Source organism: Coffea eugenioides, chromosome 2 (assembly GCF_003713205.1).
Source record: "Coffea eugenioides isolate CCC68of chromosome 2, Ceug_1.0, whole genome shotgun sequence".
NCBI lineage: Eukaryota > Viridiplantae > Streptophyta > Magnoliopsida > Gentianales > Rubiaceae > Coffea > Coffea eugenioides.
Genome location: NC_040036.1, coordinates 10,409,777 through 10,426,696, shown reverse-complemented (window position 1 = coordinate 10,426,696; position 16,920 = coordinate 10,409,777). Strand labels below are relative to the sequence as shown.

General features: G+C 37.1%; 2 protein-coding genes across 4 annotated transcripts; one reads left to right on the top strand and one right to left on the bottom strand.

Annotated features, from left to right (window-relative positions):
- The first annotated feature begins 319 nt into the window (after positions 1 to 319).
- Positions 320 to 7,812, top strand: LOC113764090 (OTU domain-containing protein DDB_G0284757). 3 transcript variants are annotated; one of them, XM_027308145.1, is made up of 12 exons: positions 320 to 620; positions 2,191 to 2,543; positions 2,625 to 2,797; positions 2,977 to 3,050; positions 3,778 to 3,832; positions 4,747 to 4,821; positions 4,944 to 5,017; positions 5,118 to 5,166; positions 5,491 to 5,575; positions 6,779 to 6,835; positions 7,351 to 7,381; positions 7,470 to 7,812. In XM_027308145.1, the coding sequence occupies exons 2-11, from the start codon at positions 2,216 to 2,218 to the stop codon at positions 7,356 to 7,358; spliced, it is 978 nt and encodes a 325-aa protein (XP_027163946.1). In that variant the 5' UTR covers positions 320 to 620; positions 2,191 to 2,215; the 3' UTR covers positions 7,359 to 7,381; positions 7,470 to 7,812. The 3 variants fall into 3 exon arrangements, with proteins under 3 accessions (XP_027163946.1, XP_027163944.1, XP_027163945.1); XM_027308143.1 differs by lacking the exon at positions 7,351 to 7,381 and adding an exon at positions 6,948 to 6,971; XM_027308144.1 differs by lacking the exon at positions 7,351 to 7,381.
- A 473-nt stretch (positions 7,813 to 8,285) lies between these two features.
- Positions 8,286 to 15,871, bottom strand: LOC113763451 (pumilio homolog 4). The gene is made up of 11 exons (XM_027307273.1): positions 15,828 to 15,871; positions 14,822 to 15,573; positions 13,043 to 13,700; positions 12,318 to 12,885; positions 12,067 to 12,208; positions 11,886 to 11,993; positions 10,835 to 11,047; positions 10,639 to 10,749; positions 9,143 to 9,337; positions 8,716 to 8,890; positions 8,286 to 8,603 (listed from the first exon to the last, which is right to left on the bottom strand). The coding sequence occupies exons 2-11, from the start codon at positions 15,560 to 15,562 to the stop codon at positions 8,575 to 8,577; spliced, it is 2,940 nt and encodes a 979-aa protein (XP_027163074.1). The 5' UTR covers positions 15,563 to 15,573; positions 15,828 to 15,871; the 3' UTR covers positions 8,286 to 8,574.
- Positions 15,872 to 16,920: the final 1,049 nt, after the last annotated feature.

Below are 16,920 nucleotides of genomic sequence, written 5' to 3'. Positions count from 1 at the left end.
TCTAAACTTGTCATAAGAGTTTACTTGACACTCGTCTTAGGAGCATTGATGGGGTCCTTGATTTTTAAAATGTCCACCCCTTTCTTTTTTCTATTCTATTTTCCCTTCCCATAAATATAAAGAAGAAGAAAGCAAAAAAGGTTACATAACAAAGGCGACCGACCAAACCCCACCATACACGTGACACCAACTGCCCCAAAAGAAGCTTTTGATACCGACACGTGTCCGTCTGGCGAAAAACAATAAAGTAGGTCGAAAAAACAAAAGCCTCTTACCGGAAACAGGTATAAGTGGACCCCACAATAACTGATTTTTCCGGACTCATCAGTGCCTAGACAGACGGCGAAAGTCTAATCCCTGGCCGCCTTTCCGCCTAAATCAGTCCCATTCGTAGACCATTTTTTCAATTCGTGGCTACTGCTGCTCTTTTTATGAAAGCGGCGGCGTCTGCTCCTTTTTTTCGAATCCCATTCAATGCCAAATCAAATCCTATCTGCGTATTAAAGTAGTCAAACTCAAATATTGAATATTCACAAATTTCGCTCCGGCAAAGATAAGTCAATCATATAAGGAGGATTTTGAGGTCTGAACGGGCCAATCGATTTTTCTAACTTTTTGAGGTTTGCATCTTGATCTTTTTTTTTTAGGTGATAATGAATTTTTTTTATATTTAATATGTTATTGGATGTAATGATTTTGAATTTGGGAAGGTTTTTCTGTTCTAGGTTTCTGGGTGTCTAAGTTTGCTAGAGATGCTTGTACTAGTAAAATTCCTTAAGCTTCTTGTGGTCTAGATTAACTTTCGAATATGAATATCCTGAAGATTTGATTGTTGCCATGGTTGGATTTGCTACTTTTTTTTTGAGTAATTTTATTTAATGGTTTGTGATGATAAACCAGCTTTTCTTTCTTTCTTTCTTTCTTTTTTTAAATTAATCGGGAAGCTTAATTGGATGCAACTGATATGCTTTTGTGGAATTGTAATTTGTAGAGGAAAGGAAAATAATGAAATTTAGGTTAAGGAAAGAAGATTAGCAGGGATTTCTAAAGCTAAAAAGAAGATCTTGCTAAGGTTTTTTTTTTTCTTTTGCCCTCCCAAGGCTTTTTGCATTTTGTGCGTGTGCTGGGATTTCAATAAGCTGAAAAAGGGATCTTGGATTGTAAGAGTAGGGAAGTTTTCCAGGTTTTTGGATTTTTATCATGTTCTAGTTTGAATTGTCAAGATGAGGGCAAGCGTCGACCCAAGTGGTGCCAGGATTGGATTATAATCATAGCTTCTGCAGCCCCCATGCCCCTAGATTGTTAAATTCTATAGTTGCAGACAACGTCAGAGTTGGATTTTGTTTTATTTGTTTTCATATTGGTTTTTGGGGATGTAGCGCTCAATGCGATACAACTATCTTGAGAATACATTATTATCTATATGTTCTTTTGCAAAATGTTGTAGGATTGGATTTTGCTACGTGGTCAATTGGACATTTCTATACTCATTTACTGGATATTTGAGTATAGGCAACTCATAAGTTTGAAGATTAATGAAAACAGGGAATCTTGCCTCCGGCTATAAGAATTGTGATTCAGCTTAGGCACTATTTATAAGGTGCTTGTCAAAGAATTTGAAGTTCTTCGTTGGACATTAAAACTAGTTTAAATTATTTTATGGACTCTAGATAGAAGTTTGCTTTTCTGGTTTTGGTGTCTATAAGTTTTGTCCGGTTTATGTTGTTCAGCTCATAAGGAATAAAACATTGACAGATTCGTACTGTTGTAATGCTATCTGAAATAAGCCAATGACTTTTCCCCCCATTTTTTTCAGTGTATTGCTTGGTATCCTAATAATTTACTTCATATGCTTGCTATATTTAGCTTTGTGATTAATTCGCTTCATGCATGGTTGGAACTATTACACATTTAAGTATACATAATTTAGGCCACTATATCATGTTTTTGGGGAGCTGATCAAAATTAACTAAGCTGAAGCCTATGAAGAAAAACTTTTTTCCATGATCTATATTGCAAATTAGTGGTTTTTCTATGGTCTGGTTGAGAGAAATTATTATGTTTGAAATAGCCTAGAAGTTAATGCTAGAAGAATCACTTGTATCATGGAATGCTTGCCAATTAATGTGATGAACACGACATTCTCACATAGGACTAATTAATGGAATAAATGTTTGTTGTTTGGAACAGGGATCTGTGGCATACGGACAGTAAGATGGCAATCTATGAGTATGACCCTGATGTCATTCGGTGGGGTCTACATCATCTAGATGTCTGTATACCGAATGATAGTGGCTGTCCCAATACTGTTACTAAATACGATAAGGACTTGTCTGAAGTTGCATATGTAGATGAAGAATACTGTGAGCCCATGCAAGCAAATGTGTACAATGACGAGATAATTGCTCATGCTTATCAAGAAGAACTATCACGACTTGCAGCAGCTGAAACATCAGGATCTTCACATGCTGAGGAAGAGCATCAGCAAATCTCAGTTCTTTCACAGGATTGGTTTGGTTCTTCAAGAAGACACTGCAATTCTGGTATGGGAAGAGCAGAAATTCTGTTAATTGGTCAATCTACTCTGTTGAATTACTTTGATGAAACAAGTATATGAATTGTAGAATGTCAAAGCAATCAGGACGATCCTGATGAAGCAGGAATGTTTAAATTATGCCCCAGCCCAGGACGAGCTGTTGTTAATGCAGAGGACCAACCAGGTTCCCCAGAGATAGAAGATGAATCTGCTCTTGATGGAGAAGTTGGCAGGAGGTTGAATCAGATGTTCTCCGTCCCTGTATGTACTCCTCTTTTTGTACATTACACTACAGAGATGTCCCATTTTATGGATTATGAATGATGTGGTGGTTATTGTAAACAAATGGAAAACAGAATATCATTGTGCCAGGGGACATAAAAATGACAGAGTTTGTTTTTGGATTGTAACTGATGTTCTTTTGTCATCACTGCTTGCAGCATGTGCCTAGAATTAATGGAGAAATACCTTCAGTTGATGAAGCTACCTCTGATCATCAAAGATTGCTAGACAGGTTTTTTTACAGCACTTGTTTAGTTCACTAGCCTCTTGTTTTTTGTAGCTCTGGTTGCTCTGAAGTTTCGTGGACTGTTTCACAAATCTTTTTTCTAAAAATGTCTTTCTTCAAACACAAGATACCATGATTCTAGGATGTAACCTATAGCTGTTTATAGGGATTTTGTCCGCATGATTTTTATTGCCTACGTTTGTCCTGAAAAGTTTGCTATAGTGTTAGCATGGGACATGTCCACCTACGTGTCCACCTATATTTTCTGTGATTATCTGTTTGTATGCTGTGTAGGGCTAAGGCTGCTGCTCCATCTTGCTTATGATTCTCATTATTTCTTCTTCTTAGGTGGAAGTGAAATTTCCACGGCCAGATAAAAATTAAAATATCATCTGGGCAAGTTTAGGAGTGCCTTTCCTTTCCTCTTCTTCTATAGATTTGTTGGCCATTGTGTTATCTTGGCTGTAAAACCAGTAATTGCTTAGTATAATCAGGGCAAGCATAGTTTTTTGTCTTTCAGGAATCAATGTAATTAATTTGTTGTGAGCCAGATCTATTTTTACTTTATCTTAAAATAAATATATTACAATCTGCATGCATTTCTGAACGGATTTAATGGGAAAAAAGCTCTCTCTGACATTTGCTCAATATTAACCTAAGCCTTTTGACTTTAAATAATCTGCTCTCACTCTTGCCATGCTTATTTGCTGGAATTTTTTTTAATGGTTTTCAGATTGCAGTTGTATGACTTGGTCGAGCTAAAAGTATCAGGAGATGGCAATTGCCAGGTTGGTTTTTTGACATTCCCATGCAATAGTATTACCTATGTGTTATAAGGGCTGAGTTTTATTGTCAAATTATATAACTTCAACTTCACTTCAATGATATCTTTGACAGAAGTGTCATAGTTTCTTGATTATGCTTTATGCATCTAGTGGGCACATATCCTGATAATTGCATAATTGTTTGTTTGGATTACATTGATGGCATCTCTCTGAGGGTTGAACAATCACTTTTCTATATTGAAGTAATTATATTGCCTTCCTAGGAATATGTTAATTACTTTTGGTAATTTATAGGTCTTTAAGATTTTTGAGACTCAAATAATTTGAGAAAGGATGTATTTTGGTCTTACCAACTAAAATAAGTATTTTATGAGTCCCTTCTTTGTTATCATTCTGGATTTCACCTCTCAAGTTGCATGCAACAAAGGTTCAGAAAAGAAAAACTCCAGTGCTGATGTCATTTCCCTACCTACTTGGGAGTGTATGCTAAAGCAACTGTCTACTGTGGTCTGATAAGGTATTTAAGGTGCTATTTACATGGTTTCTTTGTGGTTTTATGGTAAATGTCTCTGTAGTGTAAAATTGCAACTTGTGTCCTACCCCTTCCCCCAAATCCCGCACTTTGTGGAACATAGGTTCTTGCTTAAAAGCTTAGCTATCACACTACGTCAAGTCTGTGCTGTTTTTCACTAGATCAAGTTTTCCCTTTTAGTAAGAATGTCTTATTGCGTCTCTGAGTTCATATGGCTTTGGCTCGTGGATAGATGAGTTGTTTTATTTGATCTTGTGTGTTCTCTCTCTTCTTTTTGGGTGTTAGTATACTTTATCGAAGTGAGTCTTATATCTTGATTCAGATTTTTGTTTTAGTGTCGTCGTGTTATGATCAATGACTTTCACATCTATTGGTTTCCCTGTAGTTCCGCTCCTTGTCGGATCAAATATATCGTACTCCTGAGCATCACAAGTTTGTTAGACAGCAAATTGTCACCCAGGTTGTATACTGTTAAATTTTTAGAATGACTTATTATCCTTATAGGAAATCAGCATGTTTAATTCTAGTCATAGATTTGTGTTCTATTGGATGCTAATAATTCCTTTTTGTCAATTTGATCAGCTTCAATCTCATCCAGAGTTGTATGAAGGTTATGTTCCCATGGCCTATGATGACTACTTGAAAAGAATAACCAAGTATTCATCTCGCTTCTGTTGTCTTCTCTTCCATGGTGTGTTTTAGACTATTTCCCTGTTATGTGTTTATTTCCTATTGATAACTAGTTTAACCTTACAGGACTGGCGAATGGGGTGATCATGTCACACTGCAGGCAGCAGCAGATTCGGTAAAGGGCCTCACTTTTCCTCTGTCTGAGCTTGTTTTGGTTTAGTCTTCTTTCATTTTTCTGCAAAATGGAGTAGAAGATGGTTTCTATATCCACAAAAAGGGTAGCATATCTATAAGCAGGTCTTTTCAGTCAGATTTCTATAATAAATTTTCCTTGAATTGCTGAACCTGCATTTGGCACACATTAATTAGCTGCAAGTTAGGGGCTTAAAATTTGCATAGATAAATTCTCACCAATATTCCTTGCCTTTTTTAGGATGTGTCGTCATTCTTTGAATGTGACTTTGCATTCATCGTGACTAATGCTTGTCATCTTATACAGTATGGTGTGAGGATTTTTGTGATAACGTCCTTCAAGGACACATGCTATATTGAGATTCTTCCTCAAATACAGAAGTCAGACAGAAGTAAGTATTTTCTATCATTTGATGTACAAGTTTATTTTTCCGGATCATGAAACTTAAGAGCAGGTACAATTTTCTAAAACAAGTAACTAAGATTTGTCAGATGACCTGACCTAGCTTCAGCAGTACCTTAATTTGAGATTGCCTTTCTATGTAAAGCAAGGAGAGTTCAGAACAAAGCTAATCCAACAGAAACTCTTATTAACCCACATACTTTTTGAATTTTATGATCTTAAAATGGCTACTGAATTGAATCCCGTTGTTAATAATTTTAAATTGCAAGGATGAATTGTAACCAAGAAACTTGTGAAACATGACATTAGGAGAGTATGCACTACATTATTTTTGTAACTCAAGGTTGCACTGGAGTAAATTATTTAGTGTTGCAAAAAATAGATGCAATAAAAGCTAGAAGCTGAAAACCTGAATTTCGCAATAGGACTCGCTCTTGTGATGGGAAACATATTTAGTCAAGAAGGTCTCATGGCTTTTAGTAATTGGTGCTGCTTTTGAGCAGAGTAGTGCAGAATGATGAAATTGTTGTTTTTTTCCCTTTGGGTCAATTGGCAACAGCTACACACTATTCCTACTCTAACCTATACTAGGGGAGGGCCCAATTGGGCCATGGGGGGCTAGAGGGAGAGAAACCCACCTCTAGACCAAAGGGGTGCACTGCTGCACACCCTTTGGATTTAACTGTGGATGCAAGGGTTTGAACCTGCAACCTGTATCCAGACTGCAAATCTATACTTTGCCTGGTGGCCAACTCGCCTAAGGAGAGTTGGTTTACCTGATTCTCATGCGATTCCCCATTTTAGAAGTGTTGAATCCCCGAGAAATTGTTCTTCAATGTATTGGTGAAGAATGGAATGTATAATGTAAGTCCGCTATGTGTCGAATATATTCTTGGTTTTGAATTTTAATTGGAGTTTCCTGGATCACTTAGCCATCCGTTTGGCTGGATAAAGCTTTCTCTGGTTCTCACTTTCAGCTTTCTTATTGTCTTAAATGACATCTGTTGTCCTTTGACGTGTTTGTTTTACATGCTTTGGAAATGTCAATCTGGAATTTCCTCCTCTGCAAGGACCCTTTTTATCTTTTATATGTTACATCTGTGTGCTAAAAGTGAGAGATTGATAATCAGTTGAAGAGTACCGAGTTTAAGATAACTTCTGTTGATCCTTATTGTTATAATGTTTCCTGCAGTAATAACTTTGAGCTTCTGGGCAGAAGTGCACTATAACTCCATATATCCGCATGGAGGTAAGAACGTTAATCCGCTTCTCTTTCTTTTTGTCTTTTATATTTTTTCTTCCAATTCAACACAATACTCTGTATACTCTGGCTCATCAAGGTCCTTTATTGCTGAATTTAGGAACCCTTGCATCTCCCATTAGCAGTGAGTTTATCCATTTAATTTGTATACAGTATCTTTGCTTTTCCTTTCTAATTGTTGCATGTTTTAACATACGTGAGTGCATGAAGACAAGAAAATTTCTTTGGATTTAGCTCAACACTCTTTACCCAGGTCAATTAGAATGGTTAATCCAACTGTTTGTTAAGATTTTAGCAAAGATCAAGTCTTGATGCTTTTGGGAGATTAAAAAAACGATAATAGGCTAGTGATGGAGGGATAGGTAGTTTGGAAGATGGCTGTTGATGGGATGATTGCTTTAATTGGGCGTTTTTGATAGACGATATAATCAAGCAATTGTTGTTTTCAAGCATTTCTTACCGTCTTGAAGTTGAACTTATATATGCTTACTCTTTTCCATCAGACGCCTAAATGTTCACATTTTAACCTAGAAGGTAACAGTTTGTCTATATTAATTGGAAAAGATATTTGGTTTAAGTTTCAGACTGAAATGCTGTGCCTACTAATGTCTGTGATTTGCAGAATTTCCTGAACTAGAAAACAAGAAAAAGAAGAGATGGTGGTGGCCTGGCGGTTAAAAGTTGTTCAATGTAGAACACTGGTTGTTTAGCGTTGCTAGGAGGTTGATGTCCGGGATAATTTCCATGCAAGACGCAGTTGATCTGATGAGCGTTGTTCACTTCACATTCTTTTGTACATAGGTTTCTACTGTATATATATGTAGTAGGAATTTAAACCCCTTCTTTTTCTGAGGCTCTATTCTTTTGTACATAGTTTAAAGATTTATGAGGAGAATTTTAACTTTTTGTGCGAGCACAGCACGAATGCTATTTGGCAATTATATCCATGCATAATTACTGTATCAGGGCTTAGAATTTGCCACCGCTTTGCTAGATTTTTTTAAAAAAAAAGCTAGAATTGGGATACTTTGGCAAATTATGTATTGTCTCTTTGTTGTACTTGGTTTCACTCATTTTCTGAATCGGAGGCACGATATGCAAGAATGCCTGCCAAGTATTTCTGCAGGGCAGCATATTAAACCATGGATACCACCCCAAAATAAGGGGGAAAAGTGGAGAATCTGATGTTATTTAACTTAGGTACTGTTGAGCGGACGGATGAGTTGAGTAGTTCGGAAGGTGTGAGCATAAGTGAGAGATTATGGTTCGAATCTTACTTACAAAAAAATAAAAACAAAAATGTTGGATCAAAGTGCATAAGGAGTTCCCAACGGTCATGATGCATAATAAGCATAAGGAGTTCCAATGCATCAAAGTGCATGATAGCCATTTTTACCAAGCTTTTTCCATCATTGAAAAGCGATCATGTACAGTCAATCTCTCTACAAATAATTGCCCAGTTACTTACATATGCTCGTTGAGGAAAAGAGTCGATACAAATTCTTCCTCTCACTACACCTTCTTGACTTTCTAAAAACTATGCATAAACTTTATAAGAGGGCTACATACAGATGGAAAAGACAAAATGAAAGTCTTATTCCAACGGAAGCAAAAAAGAAGTGTGTAGTCTATCTACAACTACAAGTAGCAGAGGTTCCAATCAACTAAAAGGCGCTGCGGCTGAGCCACCATCCCATCTTGTTATATGGGGTTCTCTGTCATTCAATTCAAGAAGAGGATACTGCCATATGCTTCTCTGTATTCAAGTTGAATGTCATGGGGTGAATTCTTTTACTAAAAACAGCAAAATGTTAAAAGAAGTGCTAATAAACCAAAAAGTCTGAAGACGCGGCGGGATATTCACTCACCTCCAGTTGCTATGAGCTTCTCAACACGAGAAACAATATGCTTCCCGTAAGTGTATTTCTTTAACGCAGTCAAGTGCACCTTAATACGAGAGACAATTAGCCCGCGGCTTTGATCATCACAAGTCTCGAGGACCTTCTGGACAACATAGTTTCCAAAGGGATCTTTCATCATAGCCTGCAAGGACATCATTAACCGATTGAAAGTGTTTTTAGCAACGAATGACCTGAAAAAATGGCATCATTTTCTCCTCCTCCTCCTCTCAAGACTTGAGAGAAGAAGAACTAAAAATCAAAATAGAAGCACAGAAGGACCAAGAAATATGTCAGTAAAACAAAAGGTGGCCTGCCAAATCATCAAATCAAATGCTCAGTAACCAAAGGATAAAAGCTGAATCTTAGCATGCGGGACTAAGATTTAAAAATCAACCTGTAGCGGTTCATTTTCATCGGTGGAACCAAGCATCTCATCTATCAGAACTTTACGCTCTTGTGGACCACCAAAAGTTAAGCACTTCTCAATGACATTGGAAGCAAATTTCTGCTGACTCATCTTCACAATTTGTCCAGCGAGCTTGCTAATGACTTCAGACCGTTCGCGGGGATTCCCATGTTGCAAGACGTGCTAAGCAAGGCGAAAGAACAGAAGAGTTTACATCATTGAGCATAAGAAAAGCAAATGCACCACATTACTTCAATACAAAAAAAAAAAAAAAGATTTCTACTAATAGCAAAACGAAAAACCATCATTCATGCAAAATGTTTGAGGAACCGACAGAAAAGCTATACAAAGCAATTAAACAAATTGCTATCCTGCTTTCCACCAAGTACAGCATTGACATTTAATACGATATCACATCCTTCTAAGTAGCCTTGTTTGAAACATATGACATTTTGCACTGAAGCATAAGTTTCACTCAGCAACTATTCTAATAAAAAAGTGTATTGCAATTTAGGTAACAATGTGCCAATTGGCTTCAACACCCAAGAAGTTCAATAACTAATTCAAATTTTAACATTTCCAGTGTCCTAAATTTAATGTTGTAGTTCGGCTGTGTCCTAGTACTAAGATGTGTTGAAAAGTATATACTACTACCTTAGAGAGGGATTGCAAAACATGTGACAGAGTCTGCCATATTATTCAATGGGACTTTAAGGGCAAAGTGAGAAACATGTGGAGCCACTACCTTATTAGGAGTTTCTTCAGAGCATTTATGAGTTGTTCAAACATAATGCAAGTAGACATTAATATCTGGATGGACTAAAGAAGAAACTAAGTCATTCAGTTGGAAAAGGAATAGAACGAAAGGGAAGTATAAGATAGAGTGTCAGCTAAATTCCACAAGCTCTCAATATTTGTATGAAACCATTTCACAAGTAGGCCATAGTTTTTGTCAGTTACAAAAGAAACACCAAAATGTGTTTCTCTCTTACTGAGCTTTAAATACAAATGGCCTCCAGGTGTTTAAGTATTTGGCAATTGGTAGGGGATGGAGCCCTTCCCTTGTAATCAAGAAGCCTATTTCCAACACAGAACAACCTATGCCTTCTAGACCATGATTAAGTAACCTAATTTCAGCCCTGTAAACTTTCTCCCTGATTTTGTAAGCAAAAAGATTCAGACAGTGCCACTGTGGTCTGTGACCAAAACCAGTAGCTAGAATTTACGATTGACAACCAAAAGTATCTGTGAAGGGGAAAGAAAGTAGAAAAGAAAACAGACACAACCAGATTTCAAAACAATACAGTTCAGGTTAGTACTTTGAAGGAAAAACCCCAATTATTATATGATGACAAGGAACTAAAATCTGATATATGGAAAAAATTTAAGACCAAACAGCCACATGCGTGATAGAGAATAAAATATTGGTAAACTGGAATGATGCGACAAGACAGACAAATAGATCTAAAGAGGTAATAGAGTACCTGGATGACATAATTTCCATATTGGTCTTGCGCTAATGTACATATAGAGTTCATTATTTCATCCATGATGAAATGTTGAGTATTTGGATCATTGCAGTGTTCCAGGACCCTCTGAATAAAAAACAGGACATCAGACATGATTGGCATGCAGGAACAAGAAAGATCATGACAGAAAGATGAACAGCTAAAACCAAACCTGAATGACACGGCAACCATAAGGATGGGTAGACAAGGCAACAACTTGTCCAAAAAAGGATGAGATAATAAATTGGATCCGATCTTGTGGGACACACTCAATACATTTCTGGATTACATGATTACCATTCTGGTCACGGACACATTTCATAACAGAACCATTAAGCTCTGTCACCATTCGTGTCTGCTGCTCCACATCAACCACTTCCAAGGCCTGAATCAGTAAGTACCAAGTTTTCGTAAATTATTTCCAGTCGGGAGAATAGACCAATTACAGAAAGTGGAAATTTAAACCTTTAGTAAATGGTCATGTGGTGCTGTCATTGTAAAATTTCTTTTGTGAGTCAATCTATGGTCGACATCCAGGACAGAAACAAGAATGGTAGAGGAAAATATTGTTCTCTCTTCCTCTCATAAGATACTCACTCTCCACTCTCACCATCCACATTTTTCTACCATTGATGATAAATATTGTAAGATAAGTACTGAGGAGGTGTAATGCAAGAACAAGCATACAACAATAGAGTGTAAACGCACAGTATGATATGAACCCACTTAATCCTAATAAGAAGTAGCATAAGCATCAGACCTCCAGATAGCATCCTCACTTTGTCCTCATCAATTAATTGTAGCTGCATGTGTTCTAGGCATCCTGACTGAAAACCCCTTTCAAAAGCAATGAAGTAAACATCAAATTTATACCTGTGTTCACATTTTTCTCTGTTCCTTCTCAAACCTTTGTTGCTTGACTTATTTATTTTTATTTTTATTTTTTTACAGTTAAAGCTTAACTTTGGAAACAATTTCTGTGCTTGTTCAATCAAGGAGGCTATTTATTGGATTAGTGGAGTTTAGAGACCAGATATATGGTGCTTCATACCCCAAGTATTCTCAGAGAAGATATATATTATTCAGATATCTAGATGTCAGAAGAATGTGTTGTGATGAATATGTTTTATCACCCGACCACAAATTTCATGATTCAATCATTAAAAAATATCTGAAAGTTCTGACACTCAGATTCAAGACATAAGAAAAGCTCAAGAACAAACCTTCTGAATTACTCTGCAACCGTACATTTGAAGACTGAGGCCTAAAACATGACCAACAAGTTGATCAGCCAACTCTTTTCTTTGAGTTTCTGTGCCATGCTCAAAGAACTGCATATCCAAGTAACAATTGCATCAACAACTGGAATATCAATTACAATTATTGGATGATAAAGATAATTACCTTCTGTATGACATAATTACCAAAGACATCAGTCATCAGACTTCGAGCATGAGGAATGATCTTTGGAAATATTGTAATCTTATCCTCAGTAGAGGCAGTTTCCAGCTTCTGCTGAATAAACCGACTCCCATACTGATCCATACTACATTACAGAGAAGGGGGTAGAACTCAGAGAAGAAACTAGAGAAAACTACCTGTATTGATAACTTATCTTGATACAGAACAAACAAGCCATTAGACTCGATAATCACCTGAATTCAACAACATGATCAAGAACATCTGAAAGTTCCAAAGATCTGCCCTTGTTGCTCTTGAGCTCTTCTAACAATGGTGATATGGTCTTCCCTTCTATTCTAGTCCCACTAGCTCCCCCCAGTTGACTTTTCAATGCAATAGTAAACTGTGAACGTTGCTCATTTTGAAAAGTAGGACCTCCAGATTCCACTGTAGGATGAACGGCATTTGGCATTCTGTTTCCTTGATGAGACATGTGTAGGCCAAATGTAGGGATCCCGTGGTACTGGAGATTCAAACTTCCAGATTTAGATAAGAGGGGCAACTGACAATGTTGATTCTGTTGTGCAAGCAATGTTTCAATATACATTCTCTCTAATTGGTGCAAATCAGGGTGAGAAGTGCTTGTGTAATTTCTTGTGTGGGACAGATTTCTTGGCATAGCCGCTGCATGTGTAGCATAGTTCAACTGTTTCTCTGAATAATGAGCCTGACGTATGTCTGGGGAATGAATGTTAGAGAGACCCAAATTACCACTCCTCCTCAAGCTTTGTCCATTCAGAGTAACATTACCCAAATGTGAACCTAAAATTATAAAACAAAAAAACTAAGAACTTCAAACTTAAAAGAAAAGGAATTGTGTTATGAGACATCATGAATATAGATAGCTAGCTCATTACCAGACTAGATAGATATACACAACATATAAGACATTAGAAGTCCTCAGCATAGAAATTATCACCTGGATATTGGAGATTAGGGTTGTCCAACATTGTGAACTCAGAAGAATTTACTAGTGACTGAAGGTTGACTAAAGAAGAGGCTCTTCTTGGAAGATTTACTTGTCTGTCTAAATTAAAGTTCCCATAATCTAGCTGTGATACCATCTTCCCCCTGGAAAATTCATTATGATTGGTAGCGGGGATCAATTTTTCAGCTCTAGACTTGTCAATGAAGTGCTGCTGCATATTCAGCTGATGACAATTTGGAGTCGGAGAACTTAAAGGAGCATCCTCGCTGACTTTATTGACAGTTAATCCTGGGAAAGAAGCTAAAATATGATAAATTTCAGTGTCATGAGATGAAAGGTCCTGTGATTTTGGATCCCTGATGTTTTTCTTGGCATCAAGGGAGACTCGGCTACCCACAGCAGGGAACCCTGGAGGAGATGTCAAAGATGCACCTGTTGTACATGGATAAGCACTGGGGTGGCCTAAATCCCTGGACAAGCCTGAAGTAAGTTGCCCACGATGCATTGAATCAAAAGATTCTGCTCTATTTTGCAATACTCCAGAATAGGTATCAGATATAGTTCTCGAATCCAAGATATCACCAACTGAGTTACGGCTAGCAGACCGTGAAAGACGACCTGAGGATGTTGCAGGTTGACCACATCCTTCCTGTAAATCACTCATTTCAGTTGAATAGATGGACAAAGTGTGCGAACAAATAGACAGTGGTATATATAATTGTGTATGTGTGAGAGAGAGAGTTCCCTATCAAAGGGAGTTGATTTTTTTTTTGAAGTTTTTTTTAAGTGCACACAGAATCAAGGGAACTGGGAGAAATTTAAGACTTCTCTATCATAAATCTCCTCAGTATAACTTTCATATAGTAAAAGAAACAGTTGCTAACTTCTCTTGGAAACAAATCACAGTACCAGTGAAGGAAACAAAAGACAATTCTTACATCCTCTTAAGAATTAGAGTGCTGGGGTTTCAACATGATTATAGTTAGGTATGTCCCTGATATATTCCATACATACACCAAAATCAAAGGAAGCATGAAAAATGTAATTGTTCAGTCTTTTCACATGTCATAATATTGTTGCAGCTGATAGGGTCCACGTAATTGAGTAAAGCAATCTGCTTACAACTTAAATCAGAATTTAAGCATTATGCTCAAACTCTAGAATTACAAGCTCTGTTTGTTGAAATGATTCCAAGTGGAGAAATCAATGTACCAGAGTCATATCTGTTATGGAAAATTTTTTCACTGTAGAATTTCTTGATTGTTTATAGCAACCAGTGAGAACTTCATTTACTTGTCCAAATCTTCTGATGGAAAGCTTTGTAATGATTGGAGTTTGCCTATGGAGCAAAAGTTATTTAGGGGTAATGTGGCATATTGCGGCTAAGTGCAGCTAGTGATTATTATTCCAATTGTCTCAAGTAAATAAACATTGCAAGTGGTTCTGCCAATGATGTAGCATAGGAGATGAACAGTAATCTTCAAAATATGGAAGCATGAACACTAAGTCAATTGAATCCCTTCTAAGATGTCAGTAAATGACGTGTGAGTCAATGATAACATGATAAGAAGACAAGACAATGAAGGTAGTCATAACAATCAGTAACTCATTGGGCAGGGGCAGTTATGGTATGGGCCAAGTGCAACTGAAGTTAAGTGCACATGGCTAAAAGATGATGATATTAAAATCAAGCAAAGCAATATGAATAACTATGACAGAAAGAATAATGCACACTCAATTTCAAATTCCAACACATGCGAGCTGCACAACCTGAACTATATCTGCAAAACTCTTCCTTCTCGCACCCATTCCAGCTTTTGATAGGCCAACAGAACTAGAAGAGCTCCCTTCCAGATATTCTGTGGAGCTTTTCCGCGAAAGGTTCCTCACTGCAGCCTTTCTTAATTCAATCAAATCCTCTTCCGCCTTCTTGACAGCTAACCTAGGCTGCATTGACAGCAACAATGAGCTGACACCATCGTCAACCAAGAGGTTGTTCCTCAAGTCCCCAGTCCCATCAACTGAAGACCCTGCTGCCTGAACCCTCTGAGCAATCCGCCAATCTTCTTTCGATAACAATGGTGGAGGCAACCTCGGATTAAGATTCTCATTTGAATAATAATATGCTAAATATGCAGGGTGAGACCTAATCTCTTCTTCTGTCAAAACTCTATCAGTACCAGTATTAGAAGCAGTACTATGAAGCGATGCAAAATTGGGATTCCTGGATAGACTTCCAGCAGCACTCAAGGCCCCTTCTACACTTGGTGGAGCACTACCACTCCTGTGAATGTCAAAATCCCTCGCACTTCCAACAAATAAGCCGCGATTTCGCTGCCTCTGCTGCTCTTTCTGTAGCAGCAATAATTCAAGTTCACTTTCCAGAATACTACTATTGTTCATTAAATCCCCATTACAACTTGATCCTCCCAACATTAGATCATCACCAGAATCACTCATTAGTCTCCCACTTGACAGCAAGCAGTCATCTTTCCCACCCTCATCAGCCATCTTACGAATCCCTAAATCAAGAAACAAGAATTTCCCACAAAAATTAAGATAAACACAATCCAGCAAAATCAGGAGCAAAAATATAAAATGCATATAAAATAAACAAAAAAAAGGACAAAAAAAAATAAAAATGAAAAGAGAATAATAACATAATGAAGAACCATAATTAAAAGATTTAAAACGAATATCCTAAATTAATTACCATCCTAGCAACATTAATGCGGTTGAAACGACATAATTGGATAAAAAAGAAGAAGAAACTTACCACCGTGAGTAATTGAATAGCATCCAGTTGGGCTTTCAAGAAATCCTCCTGGCTCTTGAAAATTCAGGCTTTTTGATCATTCTCGTCAAAATTTACAACAAAAATCCAGGGAAAGCAAGAATGTTGAAGAAAAATGAGAAATTCCAGCGGAAAGATCAAACGGAACGGGGATCTTCCAAACAAAAGAAGAGGAGGAGAAAGCGAGAAAGAAAAACAAAACAAGGAAAGGAAAACAAGAACAAACCAAAAGCAATTACAGATCAGAGACTTTCTGGTTAAGCATGCTACCTAAAAATAGTCGGACACACACCAAAATTGAACGAGTGTACGATAGTTAGCATTGATATGAAGGAGGAATCTCAGGAATTTTTCTGGGATTTCATTTATTGCGTGTACAATTATTGGAAATCTTTTTACTTATTATGGCAACCTTTCCAATTTATGGAATCATTTATCGGTCGGTTGGTATATAGATTCATAGATACGATCATACGAATATGAGTGGAGGAATTTGGAAATTTGCATGGGATTAATGTGGTGCCTGAGATTAGCGTTTTTATAGGTTACGTGCATGAGGTTGGGGACCGCCATTGCCATGACGGCGCAATCACTTTATGTTACTTAAGTGGAACAGGGCCCGAATGTTGTCAGGAAAATCGAATACTTAGGAAAATCGTTCGGGTCAATTTTATGCAAAATGCATAAGATATACACACACAAACGATATAATTCACTTTCAATAACGTATAACTATAAAACAAAATTTTGTGAACCTCACAGATGATGTGAAGAACAATGTACAAGATGTAATTTGGACTTTACATTTATTTTTTTGGCTAAATCTTAGTCATGAACCTTCAGGAACGGTCACAGTTGCTTCCTGCAACCGTTCATGTCTCTCCTCCCAGTTAAGTGCGACTTAGTACTATAAATAATTGTTCAGAGCACATTTTAAACGTGCTTTTTTTTTTGTTTAGACATTCGAGTGCACCTCCAATGTGTCTGCAATTTAAAAACAATTAAAACGAATTAGTATCATATGAATTTTGTTTTTCACATAAATACAATTTATATAAATTAATTAAGGAGCTTT